General features: G+C 31.8%; 1 protein-coding gene across 2 annotated transcripts in view; it reads right to left on the bottom strand.

Moving 5' to 3' along the window:
* Positions 1 to 494: 494 nt before the first annotated feature.
* The window catches only part of LOC143222542 (kin of IRRE-like protein 3), a 242,325-nt gene continuing 216,485 nt past the window's right edge, over positions 495 to 26,334 (bottom strand). The window contains exons 3-5 of one of the 2 annotated variants that reach the window (XM_076449161.1): positions 19,714 to 19,924; positions 11,234 to 11,527; positions 495 to 2,464 (exon numbers count right to left, since the gene is read on the bottom strand). In XM_076449161.1, coding sequence (XP_076305276.1) covers positions 2,346 to 2,464; positions 11,234 to 11,527; positions 19,714 to 19,924 — 624 coding nt within the window. In that variant the 3' untranslated portion in view covers positions 495 to 2,345. Of the gene's footprint in view, positions 2,465 to 7,754; positions 7,887 to 11,233; positions 11,528 to 19,713; positions 19,925 to 26,334 lie in introns of those variants that run through there. The other variant, XM_076449162.1, reaches the window with a different exon arrangement.

Genomic DNA, 26,334 nt, shown 5'->3' with positions numbered 1-26,334 from the left:
GAGCATAAAAATACAGAATGAGCTATTTGTTCTTTGACCAGTGCGGGTATCGAAGCCATCTTTAATTTCATAAGCTATCAGATTTAACACTGATTTATTGATGATTTGATTTCCGAAACAATGATATTACAACCAATCGTAAAGTTTATGAACTAATACTTCCAGATGCTTCAAAACAGTATCTTGTCGCATTCCATTGTTTTTCTATCATTTTTATTTTTTTAAGTTTTCGTTCCACCTGTTCTTACACACGTGTTTATGCACGTAACAAGAGTAAAACGGTATAGATTTTTGTACACATGTTTTCGCGTGTAACAAGAGTAAAACAGTATACCTTCTTGTACACATGTTTTCGCGTGTAACAAGAGTAAAACAGTGTAGATTCTTGTACACATGTTTATGTATGTAACAACAATAAAACAATATGGCTTCTTGTACACATGTTTATGTGCGTAACAAGAGTAAAACGAATATAATTAGAAGAACAAACAAGCTTAAAGAAATGTCAACAAATACTTTTATTTAATTAACGTTATTTGCAGGAGACCTCAAGTTTTACAAGAGAAGAAGAAAAGGTAAGGTGGGTGAAATATAACTATTTAATAACAAAGAAACTGACGTATCAAATGGTATATCTCTAAGGGACACAAAGCAATGAGACAAAAAGCTAAGAGACAGACTGACAAATCTAAAAAATACGAATTTTTATCAGTGAGCATTTGCACAAATGAGCACGCTTGTGGCATAAATTACACATACACAAAGTCCATAAACATATTCACAAATTCATCTTTTTTATTTTTGCTTAAATGGGATGAAATGAAGAAGAGCGTAAATAGAAGATATCTTTTAATTATTAAGTATAGATGAAAATATATTCTTCCTTCGAATTGTGTGGCCATAAATATTAATTGCTCAAACGATATTGCTCGAACCATATCCAATATAGTCTCATTGCAGATCATGCACACAAATCAAGTGTATTTAGATATTGCTTTGAAATATGTATTAGTAAATCATGAGTAAATGTTATTTTGATATTGCCTTGTAATCAGTATTATATTATAATTAATGATGTGTATTTTATTATTGCCTTGACTTATGAACTAGTAGTCATAACTAAAGTGTATTTTAGTATTTAATTGAATTATTAATGGATAAGTCATAAATAAAGTGTGTTTTGGTTTTTCATTGAACTGTGAATTAATATTTCATTGTTAAAGTGTATTTTGATATTGTCTTGTATTCTGAATTAGTAAATCAGTACATAAATGAAATGACTTCACACGATTAATTAAATGCCAATAAGAAAGACACATGCGCGAAATATGTCGCTATAAATACTATATATGTGTGAGTAAACCTATTCACAGAACCAGATTCACTTACAACTAATGTCCGTGCTATTTATGTATAATTATCCCACTTCGTTTATTCAAATTAGAAATTCAAATTGACTAAACACTAATAAATTCAAACTTATACATTTAAAAGTACATAAAAGTTTATATATGTGACAGTTTTATATGTATACATATGTTAATTTATAAATATATATAAGTGATGCTTCGTCCTATAAGTTAGGTCAACAACAACGTTCGGGAAAACAAGATTAAAATCACTATTATCTAAGGTGGGTTCATATATATATATATAAGCTTACTTCACATAGCCCTTACTTGATATAATATTAGAGCTAAACATATATATATATATACACACATATACATATACACGTTTTTGTTTACAGTTCTGTATCTCTCAACATTTATCCCAAAATAAGATAAATAACTCAAATATTTTAACAATCACCAGAAACATGCTTGCAGAAAGGTATTTCCATTTCCATATCATTACACTCTTTGGTTTCACATACTTACGAAAGTTTACCTAATATTACCTGGAAAGAGAAACACTCCAGCTTCAAAGGACAAGAATGTAGAATTAGTGCACTGAAGCAAGAGATATACATAAGACTGGGAAACAGAACGATGGTTTATGTCAAAAACTTGCTTGATGTTTAATCATGCAAAAATATTCCAAAACTTTTGAACTCTTTTTAAAACCGACTGCTTTCTCTATCCAGACTTCCTTTTAATACGCGTTTATATTTTGAAGACTTGGAAATGTTACAGCTCTTACTGGAAATGTAGTAGACATACACCTAGAATTCGTATGGAAAGAACCTTCATTGTCATTCTAAAAGTGGCTAACGTTCTCCACAGCTATTCGCTATCAGTAGTCTCTGTACGATAGACAATCAGCGACATCGTCTTGTAGCCACTAAACCATAACGTGGACTTCCTGCTGCCGTTTCTTTAAGTACACGCTCAATAAAGCCGTCATCACCGTTGCTGAGTGAGCAAGAAGGCGGCTAAAATACTGATCAATAGGCTCTTTGTTGGCAATAAACCTTTAGCTAAAGAAGAATGTTTTCCATCCTGCATGGCAGCTGGATTTTCACCTGAAATGAAAGATCGGTTACTTGTGAAACATAATTACAGAATAACCATTTTTAGATACAAATAATTTGTAGCTGTTTAGCACTTTTTTCCTTATTAGCATTGGTATGTAAGGCTTTAACATGTTGATCCTACATTACAATATTGTGTTTACTATGTGGAAATCAACCGACGTGCTCTAAAGTCTAGAACTATGTAGTTCTGTTAATCGAATAGTATGACGTTTGTTATTCTGGGACAAGTCAATAGTAATAAGTTATCCATATCACTTACATTAAAACTGTAGTATTTCTCACTGATTGAATGATTTTAGGGCACGCACTCCAACATTCTATCACCTAATAGATTGTAGCCATAAGAATAATACTCATATTTAAAATAGTTATATTTTAAATATTATATATCCAAGTGGAACTATGTTCACAAGGGGGAATCATAAGTTTTATATAAGAAAGTTTAGCCTTTGTGCCTGCCTGTAATTAAAACTGAATGCATTTTTCTCTTTGGAACTGCCTTTTGATCAAATTTAAAACTGCCATTCTGTTGAGAGTATATTTTCTCTTTGGAACTATTGTTTAATAAAGTAAAATCTGTTGCTATTTTAGTAATCAAGGAAGTAAGTCGGAAGTATACAATGTGTCACATTGTCCTACTAATTGCCACTCATATCGTCAAATGTATTGTTCAAAAAATAGCAAGGGAAGAAAATAAAAACAAAGATAATTGACAGTAAAACAGGTTTTAAAACACACTACATTTTTAAACTTTTCTGAATACAAGTAAAATGTAATCTTTAATATCTGTTTTGAATACAGGTTTTTCTTTACAATCATTATGTATTTACATATAGAATAAAAATGTGTTATTACTACAGATATGACTGATGAAACCACAGTACACTCGATCCTATTCTAGGAGTTGTGTTTTAAAGTTTTATGTTTTATTTGATAGATTAGCCAAATACACGCACATAAATTAAAGTAGATGGTAGATATTTTACGTTTATTATCATTGGTTTAAATTGGAAGAAGTTTGTAATCAAATAATTGATCAAAATAACACAGATAAACGTCCTTATTTAAAAAATTCTAATTCTTTTCATGTAATTCTTTTTAATAGAATTTAAATATTGCTTTCCAAAATGTTCGTAAATGAATATATTAAGATTTATTTACAGGCTAGATATTTATAAAACGAAATAAATTATTAAACCGAGAATGAATAATATTCTATTTTAACAAACATAGTTTTTTTAACGTAACTTTCTTTGCAAATGTTTTATTTAAATACCTATCACAAAATAAATAAATAAATCGTTTAAGCAGATATATAATTTACAAGAACATAGAGCGTTGAATACGTAGTGCTGCCATCTATCACTGGAAGATATTAATACAAATATAAGCATCCTACAAGAAAAAACAAACAAAATATTGTCATATTCAAAACGATATACTTACAAAAACAAACTATAACCACATGATAAAACACGTAATATGAAGTCTGATTTTTTGAAGAAGTAAATATTTAGAACGATAGGTAATAATTTTATATTATAATTATTACAATCAAAATATAGCACTTTAAGAAATGTTCAGAGCATTGTAAGTTGATATTAGTTATAAAATCTCAGATTATTGTTTCACTGAAATAAGCATTATGAGCACTATATAATAAATGTATCACAGTATATTGAAAAATTTTCAAAGTTAATAAATATAGAGCAATTTTGCTAGTTTAGTTTTCGTTTTCAATATATAACAGTATAGTGTGCATCTTTAAACTTCATAAGTTAGCAGTTTCGCCAGTTTGAAAATCCTTTTCAATAAAACAAAGAAAACCACGAGACATAACTAATGGTTTAACTTTACTGATAAAAAACCCATAATACTAGAAGCATTAGTCCTTGATAAGAAATGGTTCTCCAACACTGGTAGTTTCTGAAGTGCTGTTGATAGGGCAATAATTTGGACTCAATACAGAAACTAAATAAATCGGTTAATGTCGATTGGACTTCGTGACAAGAAACTCTAAAACAGATGTCATATATTACAAAACATTTTGTTTATTTATTTCTGTATTTTACATTTGGTTCAAGTAAACCTCATTTATATGTGTTTTTTTTAAAAATTCATATAGTAAATTTATACCCTGTTAGCTAGGAAAAGGACAATTTTAAATTTCTTAAACGCAGTATCTTCTACTTGTGTTATCTTTAGAATATAATGAACTATTAAGCGTTAGATTGTTTGTTTGAATTTCGCGCAAAGTTACACCAAGGCCATCTGCGCTACCCGTTCCTAATTTAGTAGTGTAACACAAGAGGGAAGGCAGCTAGTAATCACCACCCACCGCCAACTCTTAAGCTACTCTTTAACCAACGAATAGTGGGATTGACCGTCACATTATAACGCCTCCACGGCTGAAAGGGCGAGCATGTTTCTTGCGACCGGGATTCGAACCTGAGACCCTCGGATTACGAATCGAACGCCTTAACACACTTGGCAATGGCGGGCCCTAAGCGTGAGATAATCTCAAAGTTTCAACAAAATATAAAAACTTTCTCTTCTTTCAACGATCTTTAGAAGGATATATATAAGTGCATATATATTCAAAGTGTTCAAAGTTATCATTTATTTCAGTTATTGTTGCTCTAATTATACTCGTTTATCAGTAATAGAAACTTTCAAGAATGAAGCTTTAAAACAATCATGTGATGGAAAGTATGTCTACAAATATAGATTATAACGTATTAACTAAATTAATACTGCATAAGTTACTATTATCAAATAATACTTTAAATGGGTAACTGGAACTTACGTTATTTATATCATATCATTCAGCGTGTCATTACTGAGCAAGAATTTTTCAAGACTAGACATACATGATACTTAGAAAATGTTTCAGAAGATGAGATCATTTTGTTAGAATAAGTGTAGTGTGGAATGAGGTGTATATTTTAAGTGTAGTGTGGAATAAGGTGTATATTTTAAGTGTAGTGTGGAATAAGGTGTATATTTTAAGTGTAGTATGGAATAATGTGTATATTTTAAGTGTAGTGTGGAATAAGGTGTATATTTTAAGTGTAGTGTGGAATAAGGTGTTTATTTTAAGTGTAGTGTGGAATAAGGTGTATATTTTAAGTGTAGTGTGGAATAAGGTGTATATTTTAAGTGTAGTGTGGAATAAGGTGTATATTTTAAGTGTAGTGTGGAATAAGGTGTATATTTTTTGTTCATTGTAGATATTTCATTATTTTTAAATTTTCTCCTAAGTGCGACTTTTTTCCTATTCAAAATCTTAATATCACGAATAATGAAGTAATGAATCAACTTTTTTATACGTTCAGAGAAATATAAAATCATTTCAAAAGTAAATTATTATTATTTAATTTTCCGATTTTAAGTTGACTCACAACTCTTTTAATGAATTTATTAAATTGAACCGTTGTTTTAAAGTTTAGCATATAAATCTATGATATTTAAATAGATTTCTGAAAGTACTTTGATTATTTCCTGTGTTATAGTTGTTACCAAGGTAATTCCATAGTTTGAGGAGACACATTTTCTGTTTTTATATAAAATAAGATTTTTTTTTCTTACAGTACATCCAGATTTAATGCAACGCTTAATTCTTTGAATGCTAGGAAACTATTAAAACGTACTTACTGAAGTTCAAGGATTCAATTGGTTAGATCGATCATGTAGTCATTATTTCGAAAAAATATACAATACAAAAGAAATGGCTCCAAGATCGAACAGACCGAAGCTGACAGTAAGTGTTTTATTTGGTAAAATTAATTATATCAAAATATTTTTAATTAAAATTAAATATAGTAATGTGTTTATTTAATAATTTGATGAGGGTAGTGTGTTTCTCTTAAAGCTCAAGTGGGTAATAGTGTTTCTCTAAAGCACATGAGGGTGGTAATGTGTTTATTTAAAGCACATGAGGGTGGTAATGTGTTTATTTAAAGCATATGTTGGTGGTAATGTGTTTATTTAAAACATATGTGGGTGGTAATGTGTACCTCTAAAGCACTTGAGGGTGATAACTGCTTTTTAAAGCGCAGAAGACTATTAATGTATTTCTTTAAAACGCATGAGGGTGGTAATATGCTTCTAAAAGCGTAAGAAGGTGGATAGTGTCTTTTTCTGATTGATACACTTTAATGCTAGTTTTAGGAAAAAATTATATAAAACATGAGTTTCCACATAACTTGTCTTCAATTTATCATCTAAATGTTTATAAGAATGCAGTAGTATAAGGATTAGCATACCAACCAATAATTAGTACTAAACATTAAAAAAAAGGAAAATCAATTAACAAAGTGAATATTTAATGGAAAATCTAATGAGTAAGAAATGTAAGATCGATTGTGGCAGCAAGAAAAATCGATTTTAATGAAATGAGAAATACATCTAGCACTTGAAAATAATACGTAATATTTAAATTAGTCTTAATCTCTTCAGTAAAATATAAAACGTAGAATAAAAATTATTAAAACTGTGCTCAAAATCAGGCAAATTACTCAGTAATAATTATATGGTCGTTATTTCGAGAAAACCGTGTAGAAGTAGTGGCACAAAAATCAAAGAGACTGCATTAGAACATAGCATCTTTCCCCTTTGAAACGGTTTTCTCTCGTAGAACACAAACCCCTCAATTATATTAAATACAATTCCTGTATTAAAAGAACTTAATTTGCCCTAAACTTTCAGTAGACAAGTTTAAATAATAATTTATTTCAAATATTATGGTGATGGAAACTTGTATATCTATGACAAAGTAGGAAATATGAAACAATAGTTCACATAAATTGGTTGTTAGCCGTAGTAGAAGATGGAGAGATGTTTATTATTTCTCTTATGTTTGACTAATTAAAGTGAAAGAAAAACTCATAGATCTCAATAGTTCAAGTATCTAACACCTTGATATATATAGATGTATGTTTTAAACCGAATAAATCATTGAAAGCAGTTTATATATTTCCCTCAAATATATAAATTTGTATTTGGCCTTTCACTGTCTTTTGCAAACTGTACAGCATTCTACTTTTACAGTAATTAATTATTTTCTGAATGAAAATAATACAAACTTTATTAATGCGTCATCTAGTAGTTTGTTTCTGAGACGTATGTTTTATTAGAAGATTCAGCCGATAAAAATTACGAAAAACAGTACATGCTAAACCATTATTTTATTTTAAAATATAATTTGTAGAATAATTATGTGTGTTTTTAATAAATGTTTTCTAAAATAGTCAAAAACCAAGACTACACTTTGCGTTTAGTTCCTTTCATGTTAAGCCAGTTTAACTTCATTTAATTTTTGTTTGTTTTAACTTGAGTTTAATCTGGATAAGTCTCTGATAGTTCGTTGATAAGCTGGATAGCTTGTTACTCGAAAATTCAGGGCCTCATCCTTTCGATAGACACAGCGCAGATAGAGAAAAGAAGAAATAAACAAATTATTCGTATAAAATGTATATACCTGCAACTAGTTTATTATATGTATAGACTCATTTCATACACCATATTTAATTTCTTAGTATTACTGAAAAGTAATTCCTTCCTGTCAGACATGCTCTTAACATTTTACAGTGGAAACAAATTTCTTTTATTTGTTATATTTCATTTACATTTTACTTTCTTCAATAACCGACCTTGTTTTTAATAAGAGGATATTTCATTCATGAAGTAAGCACTTATTAAGTAGTAAAAATGTATGACTCATGTGAAACTATATCTTCATTTTTCCATAGAATAGATAATATAGAAAAACATCAAAACAAAAAAGTCGTTTAGATTGTGCTGCTATCTGTTAGAAATCAGTTAAACTATTTTACTACATTTTTATTTGCGTGCGAATTTTCCAAATTATCTTTCTGTTCACCTGATATCTTTAATGAAAATATTTGTGATAATAAGTTAAATTCATACTATGGTCGATTAATCGTATTACCAAAAGAACTTTGGAAATATTTATTTTTGTACAGGTTTTTTGTTGTTGTTGGTTTTACAAGCCTACTGAATTATAATAGATATCTTCAGGCGGTTGATGTTGTTAAATGGTTGCCTTTCCTTTGGTTAACTGCTCATAATTAAAGGATACTTTGCTAAAAATTGGAGTATCTAGCCGTTTAACTCATTAGGTATACATGATGTTATTCAAGTGAATTAACAAACAGTCATGTCCTATCTGCCTACTGTACTTCACAATATCAAAGTTTCTATTGAAAAAGGCTCCATTGTAAGGCAGTCATGTCCAAAGCACTTCTCTATTCTCTGTGAGTATACCTTAAGCCACCTATTGTACGTGAAAAACGGCTGTTTCAATAGTCCAATCGCACTGAAATTTATAAGCGACTTGTCTGGTTTATATTTATAAGGAATAGCATGAATCGTTGTTTCATTCTCCAACTATCAGAGGTATGAGACAGTTTTCGGATTTATAATGAAAGCAATGTATGTGCATGCAACTTATATGGCTACTCTAGACGGAAATACCTTTTTATTATACTGTGTACCTGGAGAACATGGATAGCTTTTGCCATTGGTCTTTGTGTTCATGAAATCTCATGCTGTTTATCACGTACTTTTTGCAGATTTATTTTGGGATAATGTTGGTGGTTCTATTTTATTCGTATTCCTTTATTATGCAACTTTAATATGCATAACAGACATTTCCGTTTTCGATATAAACACATGGTTTCGATCTCAATGCATGAATTATTTTGCATTGAAACGGATTCTTATACCCTCTCCCCAAAAGCAATAATTTTGGTGTAATTATATAAGATTATAAAACACCAAACAATGTCAAAATGTAGTTCTTATACATCCTACTCCACTGCATCTTTATTGTTTTGTTTTTGTCTTTGAATTTCGCGTAAAGCTACACGAGGGCTACTGCGTTAGCCTCCCTTATTCAGCAGTGTAAGACGAGAGAGAAGGCAGCTAGTCATCACCACTCACTGCCAACTATTGGGCTACTCTTTTACCAACGAATAGTGGGATTGCCCGAAACATTATAACGTCCTCACGGCTGAAAGGGCGAGCATGTTTGGTGTGACGAGGATTCGAACCCGCAACACACAGATTACGATTCGAACGCCTTAACCCACCTGGCCATGCCGGGCCCTACATCTTTATATCGATTGTGTTTGTCACGTGTCTTGTCGATTACATATTCATTTGTTTTAATATAATTAACTCAATCATTTATATTAGAAGTTAAAAATATATTTAAAAAATTGAAAGTATAAAATAGGGGTACTCAAAACTAAGGAACTAAAGTAGCAATGGGTATGGTGTAATCATATTTATGCTTATTACACAATGACTAGAGGTTATGGTGAATCGAATTATTTGAGGCAATACATGCACTGTAAAATATGTTTATACGAAAGCAGAAGAATCAGATATTCTTCAGGTTTGTGTGTTTATTTTTTCTTTACAACTTGTTCTTCCTTTTTCAATTGCTTGAGAAGGCAACAGGATTTCGTACACTAGATAAACAGGTAGATTAAAATAAAAAAATATACTTCTAAGAGGTTTTTGTGTGGATGTTCACCATAATATTATGGGATGTGCAAATAATAGTCCACATGTATGTTTGTGTGGTGTGCATTCTCTTCTCTCGTTGTATATATACACATTGTGATTGTGCATGTATGCTGTACAACTCTATAGTGTGTAAAGTCATTTGTCGCCTGAGTTTTGGTTGTGTGCATATACTGAAGGTTGATAAATTATTTAACTAATTTAATTAACTATTTTACGTGTTTACTGTGCTAGTGTTCTATTTAATACACTAATAACTATTGTAAATCTGTTTGTTATACAGCTTAAGGCGTTCAAGATTCAAAAATTGAATATTTTTTGTTATTTGCAGGTAAAGTTCAAGTTTCATTATGTTTGCTTTCTAATGTTTGCCAAAGAAAACGCATTACTACTTTGATACTTATAGCAATATGAACTTTATATGGAGCCGTCTTCAGTAACTATATTTACCTATCACAGAAAGATATGGAGTTTCTGATTAGAGTTTGAATGTCACAATATTATTCATAATTTATGTTCCTTTGGGATTATCTTTTGTTAATTTTGAATTGGATGACTTTACTTTCGTGTAAAGGTACAGAGTATAGAAGTTAACTAAAAAAGAAGATTGTTTGAAAGAAGTTCCACTGTAATTGAATAAAGTCGTTTGTATCTCCTTTAGTGATTTTTTTATCATTAGAACTGAATTATTTGTTATTTTATAATCTATTATTTCAGTTATCTTTAATCAGTGAATGAGTTTCTTATAAAAATTCATACGGGTCTGTTTTCATAGAATTCATACATAATCGTGTATGGCAAAATACTAAAATTTATGGTCAATAAATGTCATAAGTTTCTTAGAATAAAATTACCGTAATTGTATATTAAAGAAAATATTCTTGAATATTAACAATAATCAAAGTAATATTAATTTTAGGCGAATGGAATTTTGTATTTGATAAACACTTAAAGTAGATTCCAACATGAAAACATCTAATGATATAATTTATTCAACTAAGATGGTATTACATTTACATATTTTCACTTTAAATTAAACAGTTACTCCCAGAATCTCAAAAAATATGTAATAGAAAGAAAATGAAACATATTAAAACTCTATAGTTCTTAGAACTTAAAAACTTAAAACTTTAATTTCTCGAGTAACCGTTGATAGTTTTCATGAGATTTTACAAGCGTTCAATCTAGAAAGATATATAGACGTACCGTTTAGAACATGTACTGCTATTTCGGCTGGGTCAGCATTCGAAGGTACACACGAGTAATTCCCTGAATTAGGAGGTTGAGCTTTCTCTATCCACAATGTACTGGTAGCCCTGGGGTTTTTGTGAGTCTGTACTTCAACACCTTTGTGAGCCTCGTAGTTGATTACCTGATTGTTGTGGTACCAAAACACGTAGTCAGGAGGTACTGGACTTTCTTGAATTATACAAGTTAAGTTGATAGAACTGCCTGTATTGATGTAGACGACAGGGCCACCTAGAATATTGGCTTTACTCACTAAAATGAAACAAATAAAATCGTTATCGTAGGCCTGCAACTCAAAAGGTGCATAACGTTTATCAGTACAGTTCGATAAAAATACATTAATGTAGCATTCTAAGGCGTTTTAATATAATAAACCTACATAAACAATAACTTAGTCAACGCACTTTTTTGAGTAAGTTGATCAAGTATGACATTCATTTACTAAAGGAAAACTGAACCCAAATTAAAACCTATTCAATATTTTCTTGCAAAACTGTGTCCTTTATATTTATTTCAGAGAAAATCTAAATGGTTTTATGCATTGAACCTTAAGCATTAAACAAAAATATATAAACGTTGTTAGTACTTTTTATTTTGTGTATTTGGGACAACAGTTAATAAAGTTCCTATGTGATTGCCATCCTCATACAATAAAAGTCAAAATGTGTATATTTGTTTTGAATTTCGCGCAAAGCTACACCACAAGTGTAAGTATGCTGAACGTTTATGAAAGTGATTACGGCACTCGACTCGTAATTTGAAGGTCGCGGCTTCGATATCCCCGTCATACTAAACATGTTCGTCCTCTCAGTCATGGGGGCGTTTTATGTAACGGTCAATCCCACTATTCGTTGGTAAAAGAATAGCCCAAGAGTTGGCGGTGGGTGGTGATGACTAGCTGCCTTCCCTCTAATCTTACACTGCTAAATTAGGGAGGGCTATCGGAAAGAGCCCTCAAGCAGCTTTGCGAGAAATTCAAACCAGATTTTTATGAGTATATGATAATATCGTATGTTTATGATGTTAATACGTAATGCAATAAGACAAAATGTTTTCTCAATATTAAACTGTTACTTTCGAGATATTTTATAAGTGTTTAGTTTGTATAATTCAAGCATAAATGCATATCAGTGATCAAATCCAGAAATATGTAGACACCTGAAACATTGTAGCAATGTATTTTATATGTTGAATAATTTACATGAAAGTTACTCTTAAATGCTATAAACCGTATGGTTCACCTTTATCAATAGAATTATATTATTATTAAGCAGAAAGTTACACAATGGGCTATCTGTAATGTGCTCATCACGTGTATCGAAACCAGATATTTAGCATTATAAACTCTCAGACTTATCATTGAGCCATGGTGGGGAAACATTATAACTGATTTACAATAAACTGAATATTTTCCAATACGTACCTAGAACCACTGCATGAAACTCACTAACTCCAAAAACACTTAAACTTGTCATGCAGAAATTACATATTTACTAATTCTCCATGAATATTTCCTGAACAAAAGCCTGTAAAAGTGTAAATAGAAATAATAACTTGAAGGTAAGTGATTGGTTATTCTGGAAGTGATGTCAGAGGTCTCACGTTGTTACTGAGATGAATATTTCTTGACAAATTAGGTCGAATTTACCTAATAAATCTTTGTTTTTAGAAACAAATGGTTTTGTTTCTTGTTTTTCTTTTTAAATTTCACCCAAAGCTACACGAGGGTTATCAATGCTAGCCGTCTCTCATGTAAGACTGGAGGGAAAGCAGCTAGTCGTCACATTATAACGCCCCCCATGGCTGAAAGGGCGAGCATGTTTGATATGACGGGGATTCGAACATGCTTCCCTCAGATAATGAGGCGTGCGCCCTAACTATCCTGGCCATGTCAAGCCGAAATATTTTAGAAAGACGAAAATCTGACTTGATAAGAATGAATGAAAGAAAAAAAAAAGAAATCTAAAACAAATACAAGCTTTTTTACTAAAGCACAACATTAGAGCCAATTGTAACGATGCATTGCAAATATTGATGGTATGGAAAAGTATAGGTTTTTATGAATACTCTTCATTTATAAATAATGTTATGTCATTTTCCCATACTATGTTAAATTGGACACATGCAAGTATAATCAAAACCAAAGTTATTCTTTGTTTTACTGAATAGATTTATTTGTGAAAATGTATAACAAATAATAGAATGCGTGTTTTTTAAATATTTAACAAAAGTTTGGAATATTTAATTGAATAAAGAGTAACTGCCTATTCTCGAAATATTGAAGACGAAAGACAGAAATCTTTTCAAACTTCGTCGTCTATAGTTTCGTTTCTACAGCACGCATTTGCTGTTCATTCAGCTATATGTTGTTGTGAACACTCTGCCTAAACAACCTGAAAAAGACGTTTTGGAATATTTTAAATGCCATTTATAATATTTGCGATAGATGGCAGCACATTAACTGAAGGTTTAAAATTTTACGTGTTATGTACGAACTATATCTAAAACGTCTCTTTTAGAGATTGGGTTGTTTAATAACTCTTTCGAATAAGAGCATCGTACATCGTAATAGTATAAAAAAATTGAAAATCTCGTAGAATAGATAAAACAAAATATAATTCTGTAAAAGTATCAAGAACGACTTTCTAAAGAGCCACATGTATCGGACAATGTAAGGAAATCAACGCAAAGTTAGAAACAAAACTTACATCACTGGTTAATATCGTTTTTATTCCCTTAGAAACTGAATGCCGAACAACCCATGCATCGTGTTCTCGCTAATTATCTGAGAAATTGTTTGTTTTTATTGATTCTATAATTGCTTTTCTACGCATTATTACTTGAGATCGCTGACTTGCAGCCAATAATCGTCATCTTAAAGTTTCCTTGCGTGGACTCCATCCATACTCCATTTGAACTATAGACTGAACTAGATTGGCAGAACTCAAGAACATAGTAGTATGTTAGCCTAATGTGTGACCTAATTGTAACCCACGTTTTAGAATTAGAATCGGTAATCAATACTTTAATCAACCTCAGACCCAAGAAAATAATGTGGTGATACTGGTTGCTTTAAATCGATTATGAAGCACATGCTAAAGTTATCTTAGACTTTAGTACTATATCATTGTATCTCATAATGGAGACGAACTTGGAACTAAAATAAAATCCCCTCAGAGTTTAATATAACAAACTCTAACTGTTAAAACGCCGAAAATTAATTTAATTTTAGGTGAATAATTAGTACATATAGTTCTTCAATAGGTAGTTGCCTGAAAAGTGTAAATTGTCCTTAGGTAAAAATCATCCACGCCAATAATAACTTTCGAGAGAATTCATTTTCTTCTATCTTATTTTTGTTCATTTCAAACGAAAAAAAAACTGAATCGGTAGAGTCTGTTATGATGTAGAAATGCTAGGGTTATTCCATTTCTATCGACTCGGCATGGTCAGATGGTTAAGGCACTCGACTCTTAAAATGAGGGTCGCGGGTTTAAATCCCCCTCGCACCAAATATGTTCGTCCTTTCAGCCGTAGGGGCGTTACAATGTTACGGTCAATCCCACTATTCGTTGGGAAAAGAGTATCCCAAGAGTTAGCTGTGGGTGGTGATGACTAGCTGCCTTCCATCTAGTCTTACACTGCTAAATTAGGTACGGTTAGCGCAGATAGCCCTCGTGTATCTTTGCGCGAAATTCAAAACAAACCATTTTTATCAAACTCAAATAAATTTTTAATAATAAAATAATTTAAATTATCCAATATTTAAAATAAATATAAATATAACATGCTGTAACTATGTTGCTGGGGTTATTTGTCTGATAAAGAATGAAATAGTGCTTCTAATGCAAATCATGGCTTTTATTTGGGAATACCCACTGATAAGCGCATTTTTCGTGAGACTTTCAGATGACTTCCTTGTTGGGCAGCTCTAGAAGCCTGTAATAAATTAAGACCGTCTCAGTGCACTAGACATAACTGTAATTTCATCAGAAGTTAGTGGTCGTTTGACTATATAAATATAGACCGTCTCAGTGCACGAGACATAACCGTAATTTCATCAGAAGTTAGTGGTCGTTCGACTATATAAATATAGACCGTCTCAGTGCACTAGACATAACCGTAATGTCATTAGAAGTCAGTGGTTGTTCGACTATATAACTCAAGACCGTCTCAGTGCACGAGACATAACCGTAATTTCATCAGAAGTTAGTGGTCGTTCGACTATATGAAAATCACAAATTAATTTTTTCTATAAAAACTAACAGACAGAGCTTATAACATTTTTGTCATATTGTTTTATTCCTAAACCTTCAATTAGGTTTAAAGCTCTAATCCAAGATATAGAAAGACTTAAGATTCCTGGAGACTTGGAGAATGGTTTCAAGCTGCTAGCTTGTTTCGCTGTTTAGAAAATAATCAAATTAATCACATTATAGTTCTCTATCAGTGATATCACTAATACCCATGCAAAATCAATATTTACACACAACTCGTATAGGAAATTGGATTAAGTAGGTGTAGGTAATTTTACTTTAAATATAATGAAATTTTCTTCCAGTAAAAACGGTGGACTTATTCCTTCTGATAAGTTTTAGTGTAATAAGTAAGTTACGGTATTCCATAAAGCATTTGAAAGAAATATAAGATTCAGTTTTTGAATTCGTGTAAGACATATCAAAGTTTATAGAAAATTTTGATCACTGAACAAAAACGAATAGCCGTCTATAGTGGTGTATTATATATTTCTACATATCGTTCGAAATCATAAAGAAATTATAAATAAGACAATTTTGACTTACAACGAACCTACTTGGTAAAATGATTTTATGCCTTTTTGAACCCTCAGTTGTCTATTTCACTGTTTGTTTTACGTGTTTTAGACACTTAATGTATAGTGGACTACCATCTAAAGGTTCCACACAGTACTTAATATTTAACATTTCAAAATGTATATTTTTTACCTGGTAAACACTTAAACTGATTTGCATCTTTAATTTGCATATATTTTGCATCCACATATCGTGTAATCCAATATTCTTCTATTAAACTTAAAATTTCTTACATTGTGAGATAACATGACAGCCAAAACTACTTTATACGTATCTGGAAAAAACAAATTGCATGAATTTAAGTATTAACTTAGTTAAGCCTGTGCGGACCTTTACATGCTTATTCGTTCAAATTATGTAGAACCATAGAACCATGTAGAACTTTTATTATAAATAACAATGTTCTTGAGGGCCGGCGTATTATTTGTATCATTATTTTTGAAATTCTCAAAAGTATATAAATAAATTAATGCGTGAGTGAGAAAATTTTGAAATAATTTTTTTTAGTTAGTTCTACGTTTTTAAAATAAGATTTTCTATGAGATATGTTTTCGATTCTTTCATATCTCATGAATGTATATATATATAAAGTTCCGTAATAATATCAACAAATATCTTGTTTTACTTTAAAAATGGTATGTTGTTATGATAACATGTTATTGGTAACAAAAATCTAGAATACTGAATTCTATCATCTAATTTCCAGTTACAAAATGCAGAACTTTTAAGTAATTTGATCTTATGTCAATAAAGGAAGAACCATTGTATTTGTTGTGTATAATTTTACAGAGGCTAAGAATGTCACAATAAAACAATTTTAGAGTCTGTCTGTGTAACCACGTCCAATAATGTTCCATCTGACGGCTTTGCATTTTGCCAGTAACTCTGCAACATAGTTTCAATTCCAAAATATTCCATCGTAAGAGAGCCATGTCAAAGCTTTCTAATGCTCCCTGCAAGTTTTCAATAATCTGATTAACGTACGAAGACTCCGTTTAACAGTCCTATCGCACAAAACAAATCAAAATGTGCCACGTCTTGCGACCTGACTGGTATAACTACGTATAGAGTAACACATTTAAAATTTGATGTCCATTGCTTGTCAAACGTTGTACATCTGCGATAAATTTTTTCCACTACCCATTCAAGCAGTTCTCAAAATTTTATTGAATATCCGTTCCATTTAACATATGTTTGAAGCATGCGAATGTTGAACAGCTTTGTTTCATTTATCTAGACGAATATTCTTCATAAATATGTTTCACACTTTTGTTACCTGAAGTACATCGACGGGTTTTTGTCACTTGACCCTTGTGTTCGTGAATTTTCACCTGTTACACGACACCGCATTTAATCTACCACCGTTAACTGCGAAATTACCTGTAGCAGATATCTTCTTAAGTGGTCCTCTTACCCCAGATTAATCCATATTTTTATTCCAATATCATTAAGAACAAGATATATGCTCATACGGATATTTTGTGTCGAATAGCGCTGTTACATAACCTTCTCAAACGCTATCACACTACCTATAAATGCCAGATGATGTCATGATGTAGCTCTGATACGTTACATTGAGACTTTATATGGATAGTTGTCACGTGACTTACTGATTTATATTTTAAATTCGTTTTAACGCAACATACTCAACCTTTTCTATATGAACACAAAAACAATAAATGCATATACAACACGGTAATTGATTGCATGATTTACGAAATGAAATTTCTCAATACTATCTTTAATTACACACTTGGAAAGCGATCGTTTCAAATTGTAACACGACAATTTCCCGATATTATGTACCAACGGAAAAGTCGTAGTTTATGTCATATTCAAGGTAATCGTGTACCAAACAAAGTCAATAAGAAATTCATTACAGTTTATAGTGAACATTTAACTTCACAGATGCAACATTAATAACCAAATAAAACTTTAAACGAATTAAAAATATTGGTATTGAAGGGAGAATAAAATATGAGAAAACAACTAAGGGAATGAAACTGAAAAGCAAAGAAAAATAGAAATTAGCGTACTGAAATAAATAGTATAATTCTTTTCATTATCTTGGTGATATGGAGTGGTCTGGTAGTTAAAACACTTGATTCGCAGCTTGTAGGTCACATGGATTGGTAGTTAGGACACTTGATTCAGAGCCTGTAGGTCGCTTTGGTTGGTAGATAGGACACTTGATTCAGAGCCTGTAGGTCGCATGGGTTGGTAGATAGGACACTTGATTCACAGCCTGTAGGTCGCATGGGTTGGTAGATAGGACACTTGATTCACAGCCTGTAGGTCGCGGTATCAAATGTCATCACCTAACATGTTCTCACTTTTAACCAGGGGTGTTATAATGGATGGTCAATTACACTCTTTACTAGTAAATAGTAACCCAAAATTTGGAAGTAGGTGAAGATAACCAGCTGTTTATCATTTCAAAATTAGGAGTGATTATTGCAAGCATCTATTGTGTAGCTTTATAGAAAACAAACCAGGAAAAAAACTTATCACAAATGTTTTTCATCTGTAGTTATTTTGAGTTCTGTCATTCAATTAAGTTTTTTTTTTCCAAAATCTTATTTTAATTGTTTTTACATTAGTTATTTTATCAAACACATTGTAAAATTTTTGTAGAAAGTGCTTCACAGTTAAGTTTACATAATTTTCAAGTTCAGTAATAATGTTTACTTAAACTTATATAAATATACTATTAATCTAACTTTGTCTTTTCACCTAGTTCTATGTATATCTATCTTTTTTGTATCGAAAAATAAAAATCTTACCACCTTTTGGTAAAATACAAAATAAAATATGTTAGTTGTCTTGTCAGGATGTTATAAATTTGTGTCGCTGTTATATAAGCATCATGTCTGTCGTCATTGTATGTATGAATAAACGCAGTTGGTTTCTGTTTTGTTCAGTTTACGAAGCATGCACATACTTTAAATTTTCTCTAGGTTTATTTTTAAGATCTTTCTGCAGAAAACGAATGAACCGACGTAAACCAAAACACTGAAATTTCAAGAATGATTTATATCGTCAGTCAATAGTAGTAGTAAAGCAATAATGAATTCATTGAGTTTACTGTTTCTAAACCTAAACCATGAATAAGAGTAATATGTTCTCTAATAAAAAAACAAACATTATGTAGTTATATATACTGCGGATACAAAACATAAACATATTTTATATTCTCGAGTTATTACTTATGCGTTTGAGATATATGTACAAAGTTTCTTAAGAGCTACTTCCGCCATCTGCATCCAATTTCGTACTGATATACTAAAAGGTAAAAAGCTGGTTTACAGAACCAGTCGCTAACACTTTAGTCATTCTAATTAATTAGAGGGATTCTGCTGTTACTATTATAATGCATCAACGACTCCAAAATGAGGAGAGAAATTTTACGGTAGGGGACTCAAACCATGAGTCTTCAGATTAATAGTACGGGACGCAAACCGTTAAGTCACGCTCGACCCGCTCACAATATTATCTTTCACTGAATATTAAACAAAGCAACAATTTACGTTCGTTATCATTGACTTTCATTTGTAAGTTTTAAGTGACCGCGAAGAAACAATATTTAAAATGACCGTTGTTACGTACCAATGACGTTTAGTGTCACGAACATGCTCTTCTTTGGTACAGTACTGACTTGACACTCGTACTGACCAGCATCTTCCCTCTGGGGGTATTTGACCTGTAGCATCCAGTCATCTCTGTCATCACGATGTATAACTTGAAATTTGTCGCTACTGGAGTATATGAAGCGGCCAACAGTCAGAACATGAAGGTCTTTCCTCCTAATCCACGAAACCTGAATTAAAACGAAGCAACATTATCTTCTGATTTAGCAGGTATTCAAAACTACTGTTCATATAAATTACACTAGATTACTATACCTTTGGGGAAAAAAAAAGATGTCTTTGATGCACAACTCATCGAAACTATTATAAAATAATATATACTGCTATAAAATATCTTATTAAAATAAAGTGAGTTGTTTACTCCCTCATTATCAAACTCATGAACGAACTATTTCCTAATAACAGAGCCTCCCAGTGGCTCAGCGGTATGTTTGCAGACTTACTATGCTAAAAACCGGGTTTCGATACCCGTGGTGGGCAGAGCACAGATAGCCCATTGTGTAGCTTTGTGCTTGTTTAAAAAAAAAACAACAAAACAAACCTAATAACAGGTTTCGTCTTGGATGTACAGTTAAGCACAAAGGGACAAGTGTGTGTTTTAATATTTCATTATATTTACATAAAACTTGAAACAGGTAAAATTTTAAAAAGTTTGAAGAGTAGGTAATCTTTATTCGCAATGGTGCAAAATTCCAAACCTATATTGCAATTCTATAAGGAGAGACATATAAGTGGTAGTGATATTGAAATAATTAAGCTTAGAATCAGCCTTAAGTATCTGAATTTATTAATAAAATATTCCATAGTTACTACTGTCAATATTGCTTGAAAGTAAGAGAATAATCAATGTTCGGTCTCAATACTTGTCATTTGAATATGTTAAAAATGTAAATTTATGTTTAAAATTAATCATAAGAAAAATTAACGGGAAATCATTTTTCATTAAAAGTCTATGTTTTAATTCTGTCATTTGGAAACACGGGTTAAATTTGTTATTTTCTCTGAAAATTAATTGCGTAGAAATAAGATGATAATATTGCTTTTAGAAATTAACAGTAAAATTTGACAAAGGAGAGACCTTCACTGAGATAATTGAAGGTTCAGGCCTGGGCACTCTTTCGCAAAATGAATCATCGTGATCGAAAACTGTAAATGAAGTAAATCTTTAAAACAGGTGCTGTTAGAACAGAAAGTTTCTTAACCAGACAGCGATTATTATTCGTCAATAACAGTATATCGGAATAATAAAGTAGAATCGATAAACAGGTCGACCTTTGGAATTCAAGAAATAAGATAGTTTAAGGAAATCAAGTATTACTGAATTTTAGTTCTATAAAACGTAAGGAGACAGACATGTATAAAACTTAAATACCATCCGAAACCACTTTGGTTACGAGGTAAAATACATCAAAACCTAATCAACCCATTTGTTTTGCATCATATTAGTCACATCAAGGAATACAAACATTAAATCTAACAGCAAGGTCTCTTTACTAATCCAGATGGTACGACCGGTATTTTTATGTACTATTTATTATTCGAGCAGAAATGTCATTACTTATACGTAAGTTAAAAACGGGCATTATGTAGCTCTAATGATTTTATGCTTTAAGGTATTAAATTATCAGCTTTTGAGCAGCAAAAAAGTATTTAGCAATTTAATTTCCAAAAGTCAATTAAAAGCGGAAGTAATAAGCGCTTTTGTAACGCAGTTTAGCAAACGTCAAACTTCTTTTTTGGCGTTAATGGGAATTCCTTTGATTTTTAATCAAATTTACATAAAATATTCAAAAAAAAAGATACATGATATTTTACAAAAATGAGTTATGAGAAGCAAATCCGGAAGACAGAGGAAATCTTTGTAAACAATCATTGTTTGATACACGTGTGCTATTTATAATGTTTACGTATTACATAAGAGCGGTGATTTATCGATTTCGGAGAAGAAAAAAACATTTTAGAGACATTTTTACATAATGATGAAGTGAAATACATAAAAAACATGACTATATCTACTGTGCGCCATAACAAACGTCAAGAAATGTCTGTCGGATCTCTTCGATTCCTCATCTTATATAGCTACTAGATTAAAGAAAGTAAATACAAGTATGGGACAAATATGGTGACGTTCATATTTTTATTTCTGACAAAGATTTGTAGACATGCATTACCACATATCATTTTTAGTGAAGGGAACAAGAAAAAAGAACGGCTGTATTCTCTATTGACTTTAAGTTATTGTCTGGCTTTAAAATTTTGACTAAGTTATATGTTTTCTATTTTAGCATAAGTTAATATTCCAGTTCGCTGTATATATTTTATTTATTTCAGTCTGTAACATGCCACAATATCAGTTTTCGCTTATCGCTCAAAGATAACCTATAACTTCAATGTAACTCATTATTTTCAATGACAAATCATTTGAAACTTTAGCAAACACACACAAAAAACAACAACATCAGCACTAGATCAAGTTGTTAAACTTGAAATACTTATCATAATTTATAATTTTATTTCTTTTCATGCTCGTGAACTCGGAACTAACAAAACGAGTGTATCTACATATAACATTCCTTTGTGTAGTCTTATATTTGTTTCCAGATTAGTGACGCATATTCTAAAGAAAATTCTTTGCTCAATTTTTTTTACCACCGTTTATTGTTGTCATTGTTTTTGTTTTGAATTTGTAGGAAAAAATCAGGTTTACAACGTAATAATTTGCGACTATTTATATACACACTGCTGGCTAAAATCTTAAGGCTAATGAACATAAAGAAAAAATCTGCATTTTGCGTTGTTAGACTCAACCACTTATTTGAGTGGAGCTTCGAAAGATGAAAATAAGAAAAGGGAAAATAAAAATAAAATCTTTGTTAGCATTTAATAGGGAAAATGTGAACACTATGAAATTAGTCTAAATACTAGCTGGTCAATAGTTTAAGACCATACTGAAACGAAGCGTTAATCGGTAAACAGGTAACGAAATTTAGTCATTTGTGTTCAAGCAGTAGTGTTGTCAACATCTCCCACTGACATCTCTTGTGGTACATTGGGTTAAAACATGGCAAAGTCTAAAAAGTTGACAGAGTTTCAACGTGGCAGAATTGTCGATCTGCAAAAGCAAGGTCTCTCTCAACGTGCCATCGTTGGTGAGATTGTGCGTAGTAAAACTGCTATTGCAAATTTCTTAAAAGACCCTAAGGAATACGGAATGAGAATTTCAAGTGATTGGCCCAAGAAAATATCGCCGGCGTTGACCAGAACGATTCGACGGGTTGTCCGGCAAGACATCAGCCGATCGTCGAACCAGATTAAGGCCCTTACGGACGCAGAATGCAGCTTAAGAACAATAAGACGGCATCTACGAGAGAAAGGCTTTAAAAACCGTAAACGTCTTCAAAGGCCACGTCTCCTTCCACACCACAAAACAGCTCGGTTAAACTTCGCTGAGAAGCACCAAACATGGGTCGTAGAAAAGTGGACGAAGCTTTTGTTCTCTGATAAGTAAAAATTTAGCTTCCAGATAGCTTCCAACGTTACTGGCACGATAAGGATATTTCACCGGAGACATTTTCTACACGACACAGTGGAGGAGGTTCCATCATGATTCTGGGGTGCTTTCTCCTTCCATTGAACAATGGAGTTTCAGATTATATAGAGGCGTCAAACAGCAGCTGGCTACTTTGGCATGTTGGAGAGAGCATCCTTATTGACTGAAGGCCCTCGCTTGTGTGGAAATGACTGGATCATTCAACAGGACAACGCTGCAATCCACAATGCCCGCAGGACAAAGGACTTTTTCATGGCGAATAACGTGATTCTTTTGGACCATCCAGCGTGTTCGCCCGAAATGAACCCCATTGAAAATGATTGGGGGTGGATAGCAAGTGAAGTATATAGAAATGGACGTCAATTCCAAACAGTGCATGGTCTTCGTGAAGCCATCTTTACCACTTGGAATAACATTCCAGCCAGCCTTCTGTAAACGCAGTAATCACAATGACAGTCGTGCAACTCACTACTGAGACCTCTTGTTCGGCATTTCATACCCTGTTTAGGACTTCTTTTCAGTATGGTCTTAAACTTTTGACCAGCTAGTATTTAGGCTAATTTCATAATGTTTACATTTTCCCTATTAAATGCTAAAAAGTTTTTTATTTTTATTTTCCTTTATCTTATCTTTCGAAGCTCCACTCAAATAAGTGGTCGAGTCTAACAACTCAAAATATGTATTTTGTCTTTATGTTCATTGGCCTTAAGAGTTTGGCCAGCAGTGTATATACAACACAACTACGAATATATATATATATATATATAACACAGTAAGAATAACTGTATATGTATAAAATACACAACTAATATATATATATATATATAACACAAGTTAGAAAAACTATTAAATATAGGATAGGCTAACATCAGTTCTTCAAACACAATAAACATTGTGAGTTCTCTTACAGCAAAGCCACATCGGGCTATCTGCTGAGCCCAGCAAGAGGAACCGAACGCTTGATATTAGCGTTGTAAATCAGTAGACTTACTACCGGCGAGATACAGTTAGCAACATAGTAGTGATCCCATTTCCATCATTGCTACGTAACGGGCACACAATGTAGTAGAATATTGACAGACAAAAATAGGATGAATTAAACACAGATGTAAATGAATAGTTATATATATTGCTATGTGTTAATTCTTGTCTGTGCTGTTATGTAGAGATGACACAGATGCCATCATACTATTTTGTTTACATTGTTTTTGAAGGTTTAATATCAGCCATTCCAATATTTTCTTCCGTTTTGAAAAGTATTTTTTTACATGTTTGCTCGTTGTTTTTTAATGCACTTAAAATTTAATCTTATCAAATACGTACAACGACGAAACACACAGAAATATAAATGCATGTAGAAAGAAAGTATAACTGTGTACTAACATTCAAATAGTATTAAGGGTAATCCTTCTCTTCAGTTATAAACCAAGTATAGTGTACTAACATTTAATAGGCATGGCTAGGTGGTTAAGGTGCTCGACTCCTAATGTGAGGGTCGCGGGTTCGAATTCCCGTCACATCAAACATGCTCGCCCTTTCAGCCTTAGAGACGTTATAATGTGACGATCAATCCCACTGTTCGTCGGTGAAAGAGTAGCCCAATAGTTGTCATGGTGACTAGCTGCTTTTCCTCTGGTCTAAAACTGTTAAATCAGAGACAGCTAGCGCAGATAATCCTAGTGTAGCTTTGCGCAAAATTCAATAACAAACAAACAAACATTTAAATAGTGTTGAAGATAGTCCATCTCTTCAGTTATATACCAAATACAACCGTGTATTAACATTCCAACAGTGTTAAAGATTGTCCATCTCTTCAGTTATTCAGAATATTCCGTACAGTAAGAAGCGGACAAAAAACCTCAGAGGGTCGGGTTAAATTACTTGTTCTCCAAATACGATGACATATTCATTGTCAGTAGCTAATTACGGAAAGGTAGATTCACTATAACGAAATCAAATAACACACGAGTAAACATAAATATTTCAGGATAAAACAGTAAACAAAAGAATAAACAAAAAAGATAGGAGATAAAATGGATTATCATCCCCAGTCATACATATTCAAAAGGAACCTTATTTTTTTATCCTGAATAGGAAACAGCATATCACATGAAAATAATGGCGCAGTGTATGTAACTAATCATCATCATAAAATATATCAAGCAAAATGCTATAACTTTAAAAAGCACATTTTCAAGTTCATGTCGTTTTTTGGTTTTGTTCTTTTATTTCATACGCGAAATGTAGTAAAATAAACAAATAAGCTTATAAAAAATAGAAAATAATAACGTATTCTTAACACGCCTGGAATGGGTATTAAAAATAAATTATAAAACAACGTTTCGACCTTCTTGGGTGACCTAAGATGACCTAAGAAGGTCGAAACGTTGTTCTGTAATTTACTTTGATTAAAGTTTTAACACCCATACGTCTTGAGATACGTTTTTACTTCAAGTGGGTTTCTCGTCATCACGATGAAAATAATAATATTACACCCGTTCTTAAGATTACGGAACTGAAAACCAATGCCAAATGAGGAACAAAGTCACGTGACATCATGTCCATATCGTCCGTCTTCGTGACAAGTGTAAGTTAAGATGATAGAAAGTCAACACGTTAAATAGCAGGAAACTTATCTTTGCAGATATGCACATTTCTATAAAGTGTAATATTGTATTTGTTGAAACATAAGCTATAGTTTTTGAGTACAGTGAAAACATCTGTAGCCATTAACATTGTCCTTAGGTTAATAGTTTAACATGCACTTCATCTATATTTGCTCTAGACTAACATAACTCATGGGAGAACACATTGAATTTATTTGAAGTCCTTTCTTTTGTCACAAATGTTTAAGTTTAAACTGCTATTGGTAAATTAAATACTTGGATCAATAAGCGGACACGGAACTGACGTTTTGTTGGTCACATCACGATCCAGTTCCACAGGGGAAATGGAAGAGACCGTTAGTTCAAATCTTAATTTATTGAAAGAAAACAAATTTTGTAACGAAAGGTAAAACAACACTAACCC

Source organism: Tachypleus tridentatus, chromosome 8, assembly GCF_004210375.1.
Source record: "Tachypleus tridentatus isolate NWPU-2018 chromosome 8, ASM421037v1, whole genome shotgun sequence".
Taxonomy (NCBI): Eukaryota; Metazoa; Arthropoda; class Merostomata; order Xiphosura; family Limulidae; genus Tachypleus; species Tachypleus tridentatus.
The sequence above is the reverse complement of the archived record's forward strand: the minus strand, read 5'-3'. Positions and strand labels throughout refer to the sequence as shown.